The 18,783-nt window shown below is 42.1% G+C and overlaps 1 protein-coding gene across 4 annotated transcripts in view; it reads left to right on the top strand.

Moving 5' to 3' along the window:
* Positions 1-15,160, top strand: part of LOC137379465 (nuclear transcription factor Y subunit beta-like) — a 36,065-nt gene extending 20,905 nt beyond the window's left edge. For 3 of the 4 annotated variants that reach the window (XM_068050323.1, XM_068050321.1, XM_068050322.1), the window contains 6 exons: positions 1,971-2,064; positions 4,304-4,437; positions 6,960-7,157; positions 7,931-8,015; positions 10,436-10,515; positions 14,607-15,160. In XM_068050323.1, coding sequence (XP_067906424.1) covers positions 1,971-2,064; positions 4,304-4,437; positions 6,960-7,157; positions 7,931-8,015; positions 10,436-10,515; positions 14,607-14,642 — 627 coding nt within the window. In that variant the 3' untranslated portion in view covers positions 14,643-15,160. The remainder of the gene's footprint in view (positions 1-1,970; positions 2,065-4,303; positions 4,438-6,959; positions 7,158-7,930; positions 8,016-10,435; positions 10,516-14,606) is intronic. The other variant, XM_068050324.1, reaches the window with a different exon arrangement.
* Positions 15,161-18,783: the final 3,623 nt, after the last annotated feature.

The following is an 18,783-nucleotide window of genomic DNA, read 5'->3' as shown; positions in this document are numbered from 1 at the left end:
CAATGGGTAAGCACCTGGAGGTGGTCAGTGGTTTGTGAAGCAGTGCCTGGAGTGGCTATAAAGGCCAATTCTAGAGTGACGGACTCTTCCACAGGTGCTGCAGATAAAATTGGTTGTCGGGGCTGTTACACAGTTGGCTCTCTCCTTGCGCTTCTGTCTTTTTTCCTGCCAACTGCTAAGTCTCTTCGACTCGCCACGCCTTTATGGCTGCCCGCCAGCTCTGGCGATCGCTGGCAACTGACTCCCACGACTTGTGATCAATGTCACAGGACTTCATGTCGCGTTTGCAGACGTCTTTAAAGCGGAGACATGGACGGCCGGTGGGTCTGGTACCAGTGACGAGCTCGCTGCACAATGTGTCCTTGGGGATCCTGCCATCTTCCATGCGGCTCACATGGCCAAGCCATCTCAGGCGCCGCTGGCTCAGTAGGGTGTATATGCTGGGGATGTTGGCCACCTTGAGGACTTCTGTGTTGGAGATACGGTCCTGCCACCTGATGCCAAGGATTCTCCGGAGGCAGCGAAGATGGAATGAATTGAGACGTTGCTCTTGGCTGAAGTACGTTGTCCAGGCCTCGCTGCCGTAGAGCAAGGTACTGAAGACACAGGCTTGATACACTTGGACTTTTGTGTTCTGTGTCAGTGCGCCATTTTCCCACACTCTCTTGGCCAGTCTGGACATAGCAGAGGAAGCCTTTCCCATGCGCTTGTTTAATTCTGCATCGAGAGACAGGTTGCTGGTGATAGTTGAGCCTAGGTAGGTGAACTCTTGAACCACTTCCAGAGTGTGGTCGCCGATATTGATGGATGGGGCATTTCTGACGTCCTGTCCCATGATGTTCGTTTTCTTGAGGCTGATGGTTAGGCCAAATTCATTGCAGGCAGCCGCAAACTTGTCGAGTCTCTGCGGACACTCTTCAGTGTGAGATGTTAATGCAGCATCATCAGCAAAGAGGAGTTCCCTGATGAGGACTTTCTGTACTTTGGTCTTCACTTTTAGACGGGCAAGGTTGAACAACCTGCCACCTGATCTTGTGTGGAGGAAAATTTCTTCTTCTGAAGACTTGAACGCATGTGAGAGCAGCAGGGAGAAGAAGATCGCAAACAGTGTAGGTGCGAGAACACAGCCCTGTTTCACGCCACTCAGGATTGGAAAGGGGTCTGATGAGGCGCCGCTATGCTGAATTGTGCCTTTCATATTGTCATGGAATGAGGTGATGATATTTAGTAGCTTTGGTGGGCATCCAATCTTTTCTAGTAGTCTGAAGAGACCACGTCTGCTGACAAGGTCAAAGGCTTTGGTGAGATCAATGAAAGCAATGTAGAGGGGCATCTGTTGTTCACGGCATTTCTCCTGTAGCTGGCGAAGGGAGAACAGCATGTCAATGGTGGATCTCTTTGCTCGAAAGCCACACTGTGCCTCAGGATAGACACGATCAGCCAGCTTCTGGAGCCTGTTTAAGGCGACGTGAGCAAAGACTTTCCCCACTGTGCTGAGCAGGGAGATTCCACGGTAGTTGTTGCAGTCACCGCGGTCACCCTTGTTCTTATAGAGGGTGATGATATTGGCATCGCGCATGACCTGTGGTACTGCACCCTCGTCCCAAACACAGGCAAAGCAGTTCGTGCAGTGCTGAAAGTATAGCAGGCTTGGCACTCTTGATTTCAGGGGTAATGCCGTCCTTCCCAGGGGCTTTTCCGCTGGCTAGAGAATCAGTGGCATCACTGAGTTCTGATTTTGTTGGCTGTACGTATAATGGCCTATACTTTGTATTATTCTAGGTTTTAATAGTGATTTGAGTTGTATAAATAAAATGCATCTGGTTGCACTGCTGTCACACAAGTAAATCCAAGGTGTACTGTTTTCCTGCAGAAGGCTCCGTTTATTTTCTCAACACATCTCAAAAGCATTTTGGTTTAACTGTAATTGCTGTTTTCTCCTCCTAATTCAGCATTTCTCAATTTTTCAGATGGATGGTGACAGTTCCACTACAGATGCTTCCCAGTTAGGAATCGCGGGTGATTACATTGGTGGAAGTCATTATGTGTTACAGTCTCACGAAGGTAAGACTTATTTTTTGCCATCGAGTAAAGGAATAACTAAAACACTTTTTATAGGTTTTCTCTTCGAAAACCAATCTAGCCCTGATGACCCACCAAGGCTCCCTGTTTGAAATGTGCTCGCCCTATATCCAATTTACATTCCCTTTCTATTGCAGTGCTAGTGTCAATGTGGATATGTGAATGAGGTATGGGCCAAGTGCTGGAAAATGGGATTAGAATAGATCGGTGCTTGATGGCTGGCACAGACACAATGGGCCGAAGGGCCTGTTTCTTTGCCGTATAGAGCCATGGAACATAGAGCCATTTCAAGAGGTCTTTTGTTTTTTGTGCCCCTCGAATACCCACTAGCAGAGTCTGAGCACAACAGAAATGGTGCTGGTGACACGCACTGCAACGAGCCACCATTTTCTTTTAATGATCCAGGCAAGCTGAGAGTTCAGTCAGCCTCCAGTACAGATCATGTGCAGACCATCCCCTTGTTTAAGAAAGAACTCACATTTCTATAGCTCTTTTCACAATCTCCGGACATCTCAAAGCACTTTACAGCCAATTATGCACTTTGTGAAGGGTGGTAATGTAGAAAACGCTGCAGCCAATTTGTGCACAGCAAGCTCCCACAAATAGCAAAGTGATAACCAGATAATCTGCTTTTAGTGATATTGATAGATAAATATTGTCCAGGACACCAGGGATAACTCCCCTGCTCCTCTTCCAGATAGTGGCATGGGTGCTTTTGGATCCACCTGAGAGGGCAGACAGCTTTAATGTCTCATCTGAAAGACGGCACCTCCAACAGTGCAGCACTCCTTCTGTACTACACTGGAGTGTCAGCCTGGATTTTATGTTCACGTCTCTTGAGCAGGATTTACACCCACAACCTTCTGGTTCAGAGGTGACAGTGCTAGGTTTAGGTTAACATCTGTGGTCTGCTACTGTTGCTGCTGTCACAGGGCAGGAAGGATTGCATGGCACTGAGAGCCATTGGAAAGAGAATTGCATCTGTTTAAAAGTCATGCAAAGTACAAAGGCAAGGTAGGTTTACCATGGGGATGCCATATCCTTGTGTCAATGTGACCAAATATTTGGAAACTCCATGTTGAGCTGTAGATTTTGAGGAGGCAATAGCCATGTACTCAGTGATTTAATTGCAGATGGTTAAGGAAGGTTTTTTTTTCAAATAGTTTACCTTTTATGTTTAGTTTTTAACAACCACTACAAATATTGTGAATTGTTATTAGTTGTGCTTGGTTTAAATGATTAAAATGAGCTCTTAAGAAAACTTTTAACATTGAAAATGTCAAGATCGGGGACTAAGTGGCAAAGCGGGTGAACAGCATTGCTGTTTCACCACTTGTGATCTGTATTTGACCCCAACACAGACTATGTGATAGAAACTTCCCTCTCCAGTGACTGTAATGATTCTACATAAAATGAGTTTAGGAAGTCTTAACTCAGTCGTCAATAGTTACAAGTCCACAGCACAAAAATATCCATAGTTAATCTTGTGGAACAGCCAGAAAGCTGATACCAATGGGTTGGGGGGGGTGAGGTGTGAAACCTCATACTGATACATTAGAAAGTGCTTTTTCAAAGATGTGGTTGGGTCAGAGTAGATGCCTTTGGACTGTTTTGAGCATGAGCGCAAAAGTTAGACATCCAGTACATGATGAGAACAGACTCTTGTGCACAGATGTATTGTGTAGAAGGATGTCAAGGCCTTGGAGAGGATGCAGAGGAGATTCACTAGAGTGATACCAGGGATGAGGGACTTCAGTTATGTGGAGAGATTGGAGAAACTAGGATTGTTCTCCTTCGAGCACAAAAGGTTAATGGAAGATTTTAATAGGGGTGTTCACAATTATGAAGGGTTTTGATAGAGTAGGTAGTGAAAAACTGTTTCCACTGACAGGAGGATCAGTAATCAGAGGAATCTGATTTAAGATAATTGGCAAAAGAACCAGAGGGCAGATAATTTTTTTATGCAGTGACTTATGATGTGGAATGCACTGCCTGAAAGGGTAGTAGAAGTAGATTCAGTAGTAACTTTCAAACTGGATTTGGAGATATACTTGAAAAGGAAAATATTGCAGGGCAATGGGAAAAGAGCAGAGGACAGGGACTAATGGAATAGCTCTTTCGAAGGCACAACTAGCTCTATGTTTCTATTTTTCCAGTGAATCTTCTAGTGTCTGTTTTTCCTGTAAGGGGAATTGTACATTACTGAGTTATTCTGTTGCAGGAGACACTGACGAGGGGCTTGGTGATCATGATGACACAAATGGTTCCAAAGAGTCCTACAGGGAACAAGACATCTATCTTCCAATTGCCAATGTTGCACGGATAATGAAATCAGCCGTACCTGCAACAGGGAAGGTATTGTGAAACTTTATCTTTTGATAAAACTCTATAACAAGTCCTTCCTGTAACCATCCTACTTATTTCCTGTCACACATCAGCTGTCACACTCGTTTGGGTTAAAGTGAAACAGCAGTAAATCAGAATAGGCTGAGAGAAAACAATGGCCTCGATAATACATTGTGGTACATAGCAGAACATGTCTATTATCATAAAACATAAAACACAGCCCAGCTGTGAGCAATGCCATGGGAGATCTAATTATTTCAGGACAAACTTCATCTTGATTATAATTTGCACATCAAGGAATCATTTTGTGATACATTATCAAGTGTGGAGGATTAAAATTTCAAAGAGTGAGTTCCACTTGAACACAGCCTACATAACAGATTGCACTTCAAAGTAATTCATTGGATATGAAGTAGTTTTGGGACATTTCTGATAGAACCGACATGTTAAATTTTTGGTCCCATTTTAATATGATTTTTCAAATTAAATTAATACACTCTGTAACTTAACAGTCTGTAAATTTCATGAGAAAATATGTGATATACTCTAGAATAAGGAGAAAAGCAGCACTTGACTGTAGAATGTTCAGAAGCAATTTTCTTTTAGAAAACATAACCTGCAGTTACTTCCAGGTCCCCAAGATCTATCCTAGGCCCCCTCTTTTCTCATCTACATACTCCTCCTTGCTGACTTCATCCACAAGCCAGCTTCCAGCCCCCGTCCTGTCCTGACCCCACCTCCCCCTCCCCGGCCCTGTACCTTCTCTAGGCTTCCTTGACTCCTGAACTGTAATTGTGTTGTCAGATTGTTCATCAGACATCCATTCCTCCATGGATCCCGCCTTCCTCACACTCAACGCCACGAAGACCAAAGCTTTTGTCTTCGAAATTCACTACAAACTCCATTTCCATGCTAGCGACTCCTTCCCCCTCCAGTAACTGTCTCAAACTGTTTGTAACCATGATATCTATTTCAACCCTGATAGTTTCAGACCATAGACACTCGCCACCACAGAGACTCCATACATTGCCACATTAACATTGCTTTCCTCTGCCCCTTCATTGCTGAAACCTTTATATGCCTCCAGACCCATTACTCTAATGTCCTCCTTACTGGCCTCCCTTCACCCCACATTAATTTCAATATGAGCCTTGCTGCACGTGTACTTTCCTGCACTATGCTCCCTTCATTGGCTTCCAGTCACCTAATGGTTTTAAAATCCTTCTTGTCTTGTTTAAATCCTAGTATGGTCTCCCCATCTCTGCAATCTTGTCAAGCCCACACCACCATCATCCTGTCCTAAAACAGACAATTCCTCTGATTTTAGGCTGTAATGCATCACCCCTCCCTTTGTCCCAATGTTGGTGGTAGATCCCTCAGCTACCTAAGTTCCACACTCTGGCATTCCTTCCTTAAACATCTCCATCTCCTTTTAAAAGCTTCTGTAACTCCTATCTCTTCGACCAAGCTTCCTGTCGTCCATCCTAACCTCTCCATTCCTGGTTTGGCATCTTCTTTCCTTATCCTTATCTGTGAAGTGCCTTGGGACCACATTAACGTTAAAAGCATTACATAAATGTCAGTTGTTACAAAATACAATACAGAAAAGCTATTTCATTTGAAATGAACAACCATGCATTTAATTTGGAAATTCCAGGGACACACTCTGTAATGTGCCAGTTTCCTATAGTAATATAGATTTTAATGCCAGTGATCCTTTTTTTTTAGTTTTAATTACATTACAGAAATATTCATCTTGGTGAGTAGGGGAGTCTCCTACTATTTGACTGCAAAGTTACTTGGGGCTACAGAGCTGGAATCAGATTAGAATAAATACCCAAGATATATTTCCAGTGGATTTAACTTGGGGGTAAAAACATCAGCATGCTGGAAGTGCAAGTTGAGTCTTGTTGGTACATGTACTGACATGGGATACCACTCCTGACTGGGATTGTATTTATGTCGCACCTTGATACATCCTCAATGCCTGAGTGATTCAGATACAATGAAGTACTTTTAAAGTGCAGTCAAAACATGGCAGACCATTTGTACACAAAGATCCTACAAAGAACAAATGAATGAGCAGATACTTGATTTCTGACTGTCAGTTGAGGGCTGAACATTGGCCAAGACATGAGAAGAACGCCCTGTTCCTCTTCAGATAGCGTCATGGAACATTCACTTGATGGGGTAGAACCTCGGTTTGACATCTCATCTGACAATACCTCAGTGCTAAATGACGACTTGGATACAAAGTGTAACCGTCTGCTCTTAAACAGAAAAAGAAAAGTCCTTTGGGGCTTAAGCATACTGTTCAGTACATCGTACTGTCTATAGCCATCAATAGGACATCCTCCAGTACCGCTCAAAGCCCTTCAGAGCCAATAAAGACTGTTGAAGTTATTGTGCAGATAAAACCTTCCTGTGCTTGAGTGGGAAGTAGATATTGTGGCTTTGGATGAATTTTATAAAAGCATAACATGCAGCTGTAGTGTTCAATGTTCCTAACAATCGAAACCATCTCTCATTAGATCGCTAAGGATGCTAAAGAATGCGTTCAAGAATGTGTGAGTGAGTTTATCAGTTTTATAACGTCTGAGGCCAGTGAGCGATGTCACCAAGAGAAACGCAAAACCATCAATGGAGAAGATATCCTTTTTGCCATGTCCACACTCGGGTTCGACAGTTATGTGGAACCACTAAAACTTTACCTGCAGAAGTTCAGAGAGGTGAAACTGTTTTCACTTTTAAATTCAAAAGTATTTAAGTGGTCTTTGAAAATTGTTATTGTCCAGTGTTAGCTTCTCTGCATTTGATTTCTGTTTTTTTTTGGGAAGGCAGGCTGCCACATTCCAGTTGGGGCATTTTTGCTATCAGCCTACCTGAAGAGAGAGTACGCTGCCTGGAATGAAGTCTCTCTAATTTAACCCACCCAGTGGTGAACTGCTTGCTCAGGATTGTCAACATGACTGAAATGAGGAGCTGACTGGGGAAGTGCAGACACTGGCCTGTGGTCCTTCCACTTGATTGCTGTGGCACCAATCCATCTGAATATTTCATAAGAATTTTAAAATTCCCATCCTTGTTTTCAGTTCCCTCGTGGCCTCGCCCCTCTCTCTTTGTAACCTCCTGCGCGATCTCTGCACTGCTCCGATTCTGGCCTCTTGCGCTCCCCCCCGATTTTCATTGCCCCACCATTGGCGGCCTTCAGTTGCCTAGGCCCCAAGCTCTGGAACTCCTTCCCTAAACCTCTCCGCCTCTCTTCTCCTTCAGGGTGCTCCCTAAAACCTAGCTCTTTGGCCAAGCTTTTTGGTCGCCTGTCCGACCATCTCCTTACATGGCTCGGTATCGAATTTTGTTTGATAACACTCCTGTGAAGTGCCTTGGGATGTTAAAGGCGCTATATAAATGCAAGTTGTTGGTACATGTTTAAAAAGTAAACCTTTTTTTCCAATCACATTTGTCATTCAAAGAAAAATTAAAACTGAATTGAATTGTGCAGGCAATGAAGGGGGAGAAAGGATTAAACACATCAACAGGTGGAGGCACAGATGGCCTTGGCGAGGAACTGACAGAAGAAACTTTCTGTAAGTGCTGCATATGACCATTGAATTCTTAAAAAAAACTTTTATTCAAGACTGGCTACTGGACACTAAAGGAAGCAGGAAGAAGGATTTTTTTTTCTTTAAACAAAGGATAGTCACCTCAGAAGGCAATAAAGATCTTAATGGAAAAATGCTGTCAGATCAGAACAGTCTTTGTCTTTAACCCATATGTCTACAATGTGTTGCTATTATTCAACTTGCATTATACAGCAACTTTAACACAAAAAAAATTTTGACGGTGATTCACAGATGTGTGATGAAAAGATGGTCCTGAGTCAAAAAAGGTTGAGGGAGGAACCAAAAGCTTTGTCGTAACTGCCGCAGGTTTTGAGAAGCAGACACAGTTGGAGAGGTTGAGGGAATTCCAGAGAGTGGGACCCAGGCAGATGAAGGCAGGACTGACATTGGGGCGGCAAAAGGGGAGAATTCACAAGATAGCCCATCCATTTGGTGAGGGTGATGATCATTTTTCATGACTTTTAATTGAAAGCTAAATTATTTTCTTCATCTAAAATTTGCTGCTGCAGATGCAGACTTGGCTGGATGTTGGAGGAGCAGGGCTCCTGCACTGAGTTGTTCTCTCTCAATTTTATTTATGTTGGAGAAGAGAAAAACAGAAAGCTTTACTTACTCTTCCTTGGGATAGCCACACCCTCAAACTACTAGCAGGGATGTTTAACAGCAGCGAGGGCAGTGATTGGCATTAAAACTGAAGGAAAATTGTGGCAATAAACTGAATCTGGCAGTTATTTTTTCCCCTTTTCTGCACCGCTCCATCTTTTATAAATTATAGAATGGTTACAGCACAGAAGGAGGCCATTCGACCCATTGTGTCCATCCTGGCTCTCTGCAAGAGCAACTCAGCTAGTCCCACTCAATGTCACTTTGTTGTCCATATGGATATTTATTTTGGGTATATTGCTAATCCATTAAAACAAATTACATATGAATTATAATAAAAAAGAAAATTACACTATCTCAAAAAGTAACGATTAAAATATGTTAAAAACTAATTCCAATGCATTAAGATAATCATTCAGACTCCCATCATGAGTACATATCCTAAACCATTCATCAAGCTCCTGTTAAAAGTTCTTATAAAGGCACAAACGAGTTGAAGAACCAATTTGTCCTGCATCTAAGAGATTGTAGCCTTTTCCCTGAACGCATCCTACAGTAATACTGAGCCAAGGAGTGATTCTCACTGTTTATAACACTTTTTTCGCCTTTTCCCTGTAGTCCTGCAAATTTTTCTCTTCAAATAATTATTCAATTCCCTTTTGAAAGCCACGATTGAATCTGCCTCCACCATACTTTCAGGCAGTACAATCCAGATCCTAACCACTCACCACGTAAAAAAAAGTGTTTGCTCCTGTCAGCTTTGGTTCTTCTGCCATTCACCTTAAATCAGTGTCCTCTCGTTCTCGACCTTTCTGCCAATGGGATTAGTTTCTCCTTATCTACTCTGTCCGGACCCCTCATGATTTTGAACACCTCTATCAAATCTCCTCTCAACCTTCCTTTCTCAAAGGAAAACAGTCCCAACCCCTCCTTGTAACTGAAGTTCCTCATCCTGAAAAGTTTTGGACCCAAAGAGTGAAATTGGTAAAAACAGTTTGGTGATGGATCTACTGTTTGAGTGCTATCACTGAGCAAAGCTACCAAAAATAGGTTACTTTAAGTTTCTGATTTCCAACCTCCTGGGGCTTGATTACACACAAGAACCAGTAGTGTGGTTCTAGAGGAATTAATTTTAGAAATCATTTGTTTTTCAAAACCCAGGAATGGCTGTCAGTGAACTAGGCTGCACAAATTTGTGGCTGTGCTTAATTTCCTATGGGTTGACGAATCCCATAGTACAAATTCACTCAACAGAAAACTGGAGTCATTAATATTTCTGATCATTGTAACAAACACAAGCAAAGCAAGGTGAGAGTGTTTAGAAGGATTAGTTAATAGGATTCAATGAAGCAGGGTGGGAGGTGGCTCATGCAGAGCATTAACAACCGGCGTTGATTTGATGGGCTGAATGGCCTGTTTCTGTGCTGTAATGTTTTTGACAAGAAGAAAATGCTCCACTGAATATTAACAAATTTATAAAAAAAAACACCCACTGGTCTCTTTTGTGCAGTTACATTTTCTTAGAATATCTGGCTTAAATTGCTGTCTCCTAGCATATTTTCACCCAATGTTCTAAAATACCTACCTGGTTTTAGTCATGTAGCATCCAAATCAGGGGTTCCCTGTGAATGTGGGGATGCTGAATATTAAGTTCAGTGAGAGAATTGCATAGACCCGGTGAATGTTTTAGTTTAATGCACAATACTAATTTCAGCTTGTTTATTGCAAATATACTACTGCGCTATTGAAAACTTTGATACATTTCTTATTGCCATCAACAGCTAATCAGTTGACAACAGGATTGATCACTGCAGATGGCCAGCCACAAAATGTCATGGTTTATACAACATCTTATCAACAGGTGAGTGTCCTTGCCTTTCCAAAGTTCAATCTTTGTTTTATGCAAAAGTAACATAAGTGTTTGAAGTTTACAACATTGTTTCTCATATTATCTTATTGGTAGAATTTACTCTCTTTAATGCACATGGTTGAATCATAGAATCATATAATACAGGAGGAGACGATTCGGCCCATCATCACTGTGCCAGCTCTCTGAAAGAACTACCATTTAGTCTCAATCCCCTTCTCTATCGCCATAGAAGGAAAGACTTGGAATTTATATAGTGCCTTTCACGACTTCAGGATATCACAAAGTGCTTTACAGCCAATGAAATACCTTTTGAAGTGTAGTCACTGTTGTAGGAAATGCAGCAGCCACATTACACACAGCAATGTCAAACAAACAGCAATGTGACAATAATATAAAAGCAATGTGACAATGACCAGACAATGTTTTTAGTTATGTTGGCTGAGATAAATATTGGCCAGGACACTGGGGAGAACTCGCTCGCTTTTCTTCGAAATAGTGCCATGTCCTTGGTTTAACGTTTCCTCCAAAAGATGGCACCTCTGACAGTATTGGACTGGGGGTGTCAGCCTAGATTATGTGCACAAGTCTCTGGAGTGGGTCTTGAACCCACAACCTTCTGACTCCGAGGTGAGAGTGCTACCCACTTAGCCAGTCTGCATTTATTTCCTGTCAGTATATAAATATGGTCAAAGCTGAAAAGCAGAGAAGTCAGTGTTGCTACAAGTAAAAAAAAAAGTTTATAAATGATTTATACAAACCCTCCAGCTGACTCAGGAGGGATGGGGTTAAGTGGAGCTTGTGGCTTGGTACTGAACTACACAAACTGTGAAGGTCGCAGTCCAGTCTCTGATCTGTGCTGAATTCACTGATTGCAGCTAGGGTGGTGGCGAGCTGCTTGGTTTCAATATTCTTGAACTGGGGAGAGCAGTGTTTTAACATTTAAAAAAAATTGACCAGGATTTCCTGATCCTGATCGCGAAAGGGGAAGATCCTGATCTCGGCTGCAACATACCCTGTAGTCCGCGTCCAGGATCATGCATGCGGAATGTGGAAGCTTTAGAGAGGGTGCAGAGGAGATTTACCAGGATGCTGCCTGGACTGGAGGGCATGTCTTACGAAGAAAGATTGAGGGAGCTAGGGATTTTCTCATTGGAGCGAAGAAGGATGAGAGGTGACTTGATAGAGGGGTACAAGATGATGAGAGGCATAGATAGAGTGGATAGCCAGAGACTTTTTCCCAGGGCAGAAAGTGCTATCACTAGGGGGCATAATTTTAAGGTGATTGGAGGAAGGTTTCGGGGAGACGTCAGAGGAAGGTTCTTTACACAGAGAGTGGTGGGTGCGTGGAATGCGCTGCCAGCGGTGGTAGTAGAAGCAGATACATTAGGGACATTTAAGTGACTCTTGGATAGGTACATGGATGATAGTGGAATGAAGGGTAGGTAGGTAGTTTGATCTTAGAGTAGGTTAAAGGTTCAGCACATCGTGGGCCGAAGGGCCTGTACTGTTCTATGTTCTATGAATGGTTGCTGAGGTGAGGTCCCGGCGGGATGCCAGCACCAGAGCAGCCACTATCTTCAGGACAGGAAGAATAAGAGAGAATAAAATTCATTCTCAGTGTTTTATGCTTTGGGATTGTATCTACTGTAGACAGTCAGTAAAAGCTACTCGACAGGTAAAAACAATAACAACTTAATTAAAGAGGCTTTCTTTTATTCATTCATGGGATGTGGGTGTCGCTGGCCAGGCCAGCATTTATTGCCCATCCCTAATTGCCCTTGAGAAGGTGGTGGTGAGCTGCCTTCTTGAACCACTGCAGTCCGTGTGGGGTAGGTACATCCACAGTGCTGTTAGGAAGGGAGTTCCAGGATTTTGACCCAGCGACAGTGAAGGAACGGCAATATAGTTCCAAGTCAGGATGGTGTGTTATTGGCTATTGGAATATTAGTCTTTATCTCAAGGGAGCTGAAATACAAAGGAGCAGAAGTTATGCTATGGATGTAGAAAGCTCTGATTAGACCGTATCTGGAGTACTTTGTTCAGTTCTAGACACTGCACCTAATTGAGGTGTTTCAGATGATTAAAGGAGTTGATTGGTTAGATAGAGAGAAACTATTTCCAGTGGCAGGGGAAGCCCAGAACAAGAGTTAGGCTATTCAGGGGCGATGTCAGAAAGCACTTCACTCTTTTTCCCACCCCCTAAAAAAGATGTTGAGGCTGAGGCTCAATTGAAAATTTGCTCAGGATATTGAGATATGGTACCAAGGTGGGTAATTGGAGCAGAGGTATAGATGAACCGTGATCTAATTGAATGGCAGAACAGACTCGAGGGACTGAATGGCCTATTATTATGTAAACCCTGAAGGTGGTGATTAGGAATGAAAGAACACTCAACACAAGTTTGAAGTAAAATGCAATGTGGTGTCACAGAGATGGGGGGGGGGGGGGGGGGGTGACGGTGACGTAGTGGTAATGTCAGTGGACTAGTAATCCTGAGGCCCAGGCTAATGTCCAGGGAATATGAGTTCAATTCCCACCATGACAGCTGGTGAAATTTGAATTCAATTAATTAATCAGCAATTCAAATCTAGTCTCAGTAATGGTGCTATGAAACTATCATTGATTGTCATAAAAACCCATCTGATTCACTAATGTCCTTTAGGGAAGGAAATCTGCCATCCTTACCTGGTCTGGCCGAGATGTGACTCCAGGCCCACAGCAATGTGGTTGACTCTTAACTGCCCTCTGAAATGGACTAGCAAACAAATCCGTTCAAGAGCAATTAGGGATGGGCAACAAATGCTTGTCTGCCAGTGACATCCACTTCCTTAATGAGTATTCTCTTATCCAGTGGACTGCTTGTGCCTGGTTTATCTGAACATCTGCTGCTGTTGAGGAGCCTTGCTCCTTGATTGCATCCATCAAGGAATCTTGTCCAGTGTGCCTACACTTTACCAATAGGCATGGCTGTGTTGGCAAGACAGTACTTGCATAATTCACCCTTTTGTATACACTGAGATTAGCTTCATTGGCAAAAATTAAGCAGTGGGAAATTTAAAAAAAAAAATCCTACCAGTTAAAACTAAATTTCTCCCGTAGTTCCTTATCACTACGGAGAAGAAATCTAGAACATGTAAATGTACTCAGTTTAATAGATTTTTTTAAAAACTTGGTTCCTCCCATGGCGTGGACTTCACAGGCATCATGATTGTTCTAAATTTCAATGTCTCTTGTGCTACAAATCATCAAAGTCTTTGAAAAGAAAATATGAACATATACAGGTCAACTTCTATAATTCTGGGTCCTAAAGGAAGTTGTCATGTTCCCCCATCACCCCTGTGCTCACTGACCGACATTGGCTCCCACTGAAGCAATGCCCTGATCTAAAAATTCTCATTCTTGTTTTCAAATCCCTCCACGGCCTCACCCCTCCATATTTCTTGGAGGGCTGTGGGGCTGGAGATATCTGTGTTCCTCTAATTCGGGCCTCTTGAGCATTCCTGATTTTAATATCTACATGATTGGTGGTTATGCCTTCTCAGTTGCCTATGCCCTAAGCTCTGGAATTCTCCCCCTAAACTGCTCCATCTTTCTCCCTTGTTTAAGATGCTCCTTGAAACCTACCTCTTCAACCAAGCCTTTGGTCACCTGCCCTAATATTTCCTTATGTGGGTTCAGCAGAGCAGGCCCGAAAGAGGAGTTGAAGCCTGGGACAGATCAACCATGATCTTATTGAATGGCGGGGCAGGCTTGAGGGGCTGAATGGCCTACTCCTGCTCCTATTTCTTATATTCTTATGTCAACTGCTGTTTGATAACGCTCCTGTAAAGCACCTTGGAACGTTTTATTACATTAAAGGTGCTATATAAATGCAAGTTGCTCTTGTCTGACCCATTGTATATGTCTACATTTTCTATTTTGATTTCCGCTTTCTGGTTACTCTGTTTAAATTCAGTTCAGTTTTAAAATTGCTCTTTGAGAGTTTCCATTTTAAAAATAAAAGAAATGAGCTCACTACTTTGAAACTGTTGGTGTGTGTAAGCGTTCAATAGAAACTGACTGCATCTCCTCCTTGGTTCCAGCAGATTTCAGGTGTACAGCCCATACAATTCTCTTGATGGAAACCAATTAAGACTTAGAAACATATCAAGTCCCACGATAACAAGCTGACTGGCTGAAAGAAAGGAAAAAGAATCAGCAAGGATAAGAGCAGTTGAATGGTCAACAAACCCGAAGAGAATGATCTTTACCTGCTCTTGTATTATATTCTTCTGAATAGTTGTAGATGCTTTGACAGGTTCCTGGGGTGTGACCAAGAAATCCAGTTTCTGACCCCACCTGAAGGATCATTTCTTATTTACCAGTTTTAAAAAAAAAAACTGAATCTTTATAATGTATCACAGTTACAGAGTACTTTTGTTTTGTACAAGAGTTGTTGGGTTTTGTGTGGATACATGCAGGAAGCTGATATCATTGGCCGCTGTGTGTCTGATTTATTACTGTCGAAACTTACTGGGCAGTATCTTATTTTCATATTGAATCATGTTGCTCCTTTTGTAATTCAAATAAGTAATTTCACTAGATGTACCCTTTTAATAAAACAGGTGTATAATAAATTGTTTTTGAGAGAACGAAAGCTCGTGTTTCTGTCCCATTCATTACAATTTACAAGCTGGAAGTCACTAGTTAATTTGTTCACACAAGTTAGTGACCTTTTCCTCATTTTTCCCCTCCCAAATAAAAGTGGCATAACAAATGATTTACTATGCAGTATTTGCAGATTTATTCAGGAATCAACCCACCTACACTATCAATATGTACTGGAGTGGATCATTAGCCCACATACTGAACGTAACCATTACTTAACAAGAGTAACTGTTATGAAATGAATATTTTCAAATGGGAGGCCTTCATATTTCCTCTTCCAAATTGGCACTGAGGTTATCTCCAATTAATATTTCAATGGTCAGCTAACGGAAAGCTGGCACTATGTGAGATGGGACTAGTTCTGCTGATTTGTGTGTCTCCTTCAGGTCCCCATCAAGCAGTCCAGTTGATTTAGCTAAATTAGAGCTATGAAGAAACTTCATGTGACACACCGCACTCTACATTGGAGTGGTGTGGCCATTGCAAGATTGTAATGAGCGCTAGTACAAACATTGTTAGGGCTTAATCCAATAATATACAGGTAAGGAGGTAAGGCATGGCGCTCTTGGGGCGGGGGGAATTTTAACATAACGGGATTGGATCACCTGCCTGTTTTACAGCTCCTTCCATTGAGGCCTGCCTAAAAATTATATTGGGATGGCATCCAGCAGTAAGTTGGTGATTTTCATCCTGCTACACCGCTGTTCACACCAATAAAATAGGGTAGTAGGAAGACATAAACCAGCCCAGTTACATTGATTGAAGGAGAGGATGGAGTAGGGAATTAGTCTTGGTCACAGATCTAATATGGGTTAATAAATTGAACTCTGTTGAGCTGATTCTGGTTTGAACACTATGCCAAGGATCGACACCTCTGGACTAAGCCTATGCAGTCAATTGTGAGAAATGCAATCTAAGTTGGCAGTGTCTAGGTAGGTACAGAAATGGAAGAGATTGGCTTTGCTGCCACATTATGCCAGAGGTGGTTATGGCTCGTGAGGCTCTTGGAGATAGCGATACACATGATTTCCTCCAACGGGTGTTCCTGATTGTAACCAGCGTATGCAAAGGTGGTCTGTCAAGAGGCAGGATTTGAAAGCTTTCAAGCTGGAATGGAGAGAGAGAGACCCCCACTAAGGGTACGCATATGTAAGAGTTCAGTTGCTTCTCTGCTGCAGAGAAAAACCACAGATGAGGAGGGACCTGTCACATGACAGTCACTCTGATTCAAACATAACAGTATTTCTCTGCTTGCTGAAAAGAACAGGTAGTTCCTTTAAATGCACAGACATTTCATCTCCCTCGTCACAGTCCTTGGCAATGTAGGATAGAGTGTAGCAACTAGATGATCACCTTAAGCTGCCAGCAAAATCATCCTTTCAGCTGGTCTTTTAAAAATATATAAATTCAGATCTCGAGTCAGTAGACCAAAGAAATTAACACTCAACAAAACACATTGGTATAACACTATCGACAGTGGCACCAGCCATTGGTTTGATGGAGAAGCATACAGGTGAAAGTTAACATTGCTTTATTGGTGGCATATAAATGAAGAGTAGAGCATCCAGTGTGGAATCCTGCATCACTAAATTTAATGTCGTTCAAATGCAGAGTTCATCATTACTTGCTGAACCAGGGTTACTGGAGCACTGACTTATGTAAAATTTGTGACTATTATTTAAGAAAAAGTCCTGCATTTTTCTATGCTCCCAATGGTCACCAGAGTCAAATTCATGAGGTGTTTCTTGTTATAGCTGTTACCAGATGCATTCAAATCCACCACCTAAACACTACAACATTTGCCATATTTAGCAGGTGATATGCGGTACCCTCTATCGACTGAACACTACAGGGTAGATTTTAGGAATTTGTGCTCCTGGTGAAGAGCATTACAAATGGAAAATACCACAGGGCCCACCAATCTCCACACCTAAAAAAAAATACATGCTGCCAGCACCTTAAGCTGGAAGCCTAAATTCGTAAAATCTACATTTATGTCTTAACCATTTCTCCCTATGCTGTCAAAATTTCCTACACTAAGCATTATGACCTGAGACTGTTAGTTCATATCGAATTATCAGCAAGTTATACTGTGGTTCGTGCTCACTATATGGAGTGGAGATTATCCAAAGTTAATGTTGAACCTCACAGACAGAAAGAAAGAAAAGGATTTAGCCCATCTGTCCAGGTTTGGCTCCTGGGGGTTTACGAACCATTACTACCACATTCTACGGCAGGTGACCTTTCAAGTCCATGTAACATCCATTTCAAATATTGCCATCCCAATTGCCCACACAAGGGGAAATATTGATTAACCCATTGCATATTGCAGGGCTGTATAATTGCTATCCATTTCTCCATCAATTAAACCATTGTTACACCCTTCAGTTCCCATGGAGGCTGTACAGGACCACAGCATGTCTATCATTTTGCACAAGGTACACCCCCATATGCAAATATTTTAGGGCCTTCCCTTCTTTATATTGGCAGCAGTGGGGCTGTTTGCTATGTCGTTCAAAATACAAAGTTCCTTCCTACTTAATTGTTTAACCAGGAACTCATGTGTATTTGCCTCATTTGCATCTACCTCTTATGAATGATGGTGTACTCATTTGCATATGTTCCTTCATGAGATATCACCACAGCAGCACACTGGCCTGGATTTCATGGTAGGAATAGGGGTAAGGCTATCAGCACTCAACATTATTTCGTAAATCAAACAGTGACTTCCAGCATCTGTACATGCAGTTAAACGTCCGAGTCAGGAAGTTGTCCGATTTGCATTGCTCCTCCACAAGCTTTGCTAGATTGCTGCCTCACTGAGGGATTCAGCATTAAAACATACACACGGGAGAACACATGAGGGCTTGTCTATTGACATGAGTGAATTCTTAATGGTCTGATAAGACTTAATTACTGCCAAACCACCTCTCTGGCACTGAATATTTTACAAGTGTGGAGTCTCATTCCTTCAGATTTTAATTATTGGTGGAAATTTAAAACTTCTTTTTAAATTTTAGCTTTGCCTCTTTTGTCTCTCAATCCCGCTTTTCTTCTACTTTGCAATGACTTTACATTGAATTAAATATATTAACTTACACTTCCTGTTTCAGCCTTTGTATGCCTCAATAAGAATTCTTCAATCTGCTTGGTTGAAGAGACACACTGTTGCTTTTCCTGCTCACACAGGTCCCAGATCCTCTGTCAAGGACATCGTGCTAAAATGACACTATAATTAGCGCAAGCGGGCAGTTGTAAGGATAATGAACGGTGACCACCGTTTTACAGCTGCCAACTGTAAAATCTAGGCCATTATCTTTTCCCAACCGCTACAGTATAGAAGATCTCATTTTGATATCATGCTTCATTGTTTTCGAAAGAGGCTATAAAATAAGACACCAAGTTGATGCAACAAAGGATGAAATACACAGAAATGCCCCAACTCAGGCAGAAATGAAGTGCAGGTAGAAAGGGAACTGCAAATGCAAGAGTTGAACCACATTCATAGAGAAGAAAGATTGTACCAAAGGTTTAGCAACCTAATATTCCTCCTTTTTTAAAACCTTAATACACAAATAAATTAAGCCAAAGGTATACAGAAAATGAATGCAA

This window comes from Heterodontus francisci, chromosome 18, assembly GCF_036365525.1.
Source record: "Heterodontus francisci isolate sHetFra1 chromosome 18, sHetFra1.hap1, whole genome shotgun sequence".
Classification (NCBI taxonomy): Eukaryota; Metazoa; Chordata; class Chondrichthyes; order Heterodontiformes; family Heterodontidae; genus Heterodontus; species Heterodontus francisci.
This window is presented reverse-complemented; position numbering and strand designations above follow the sequence as displayed.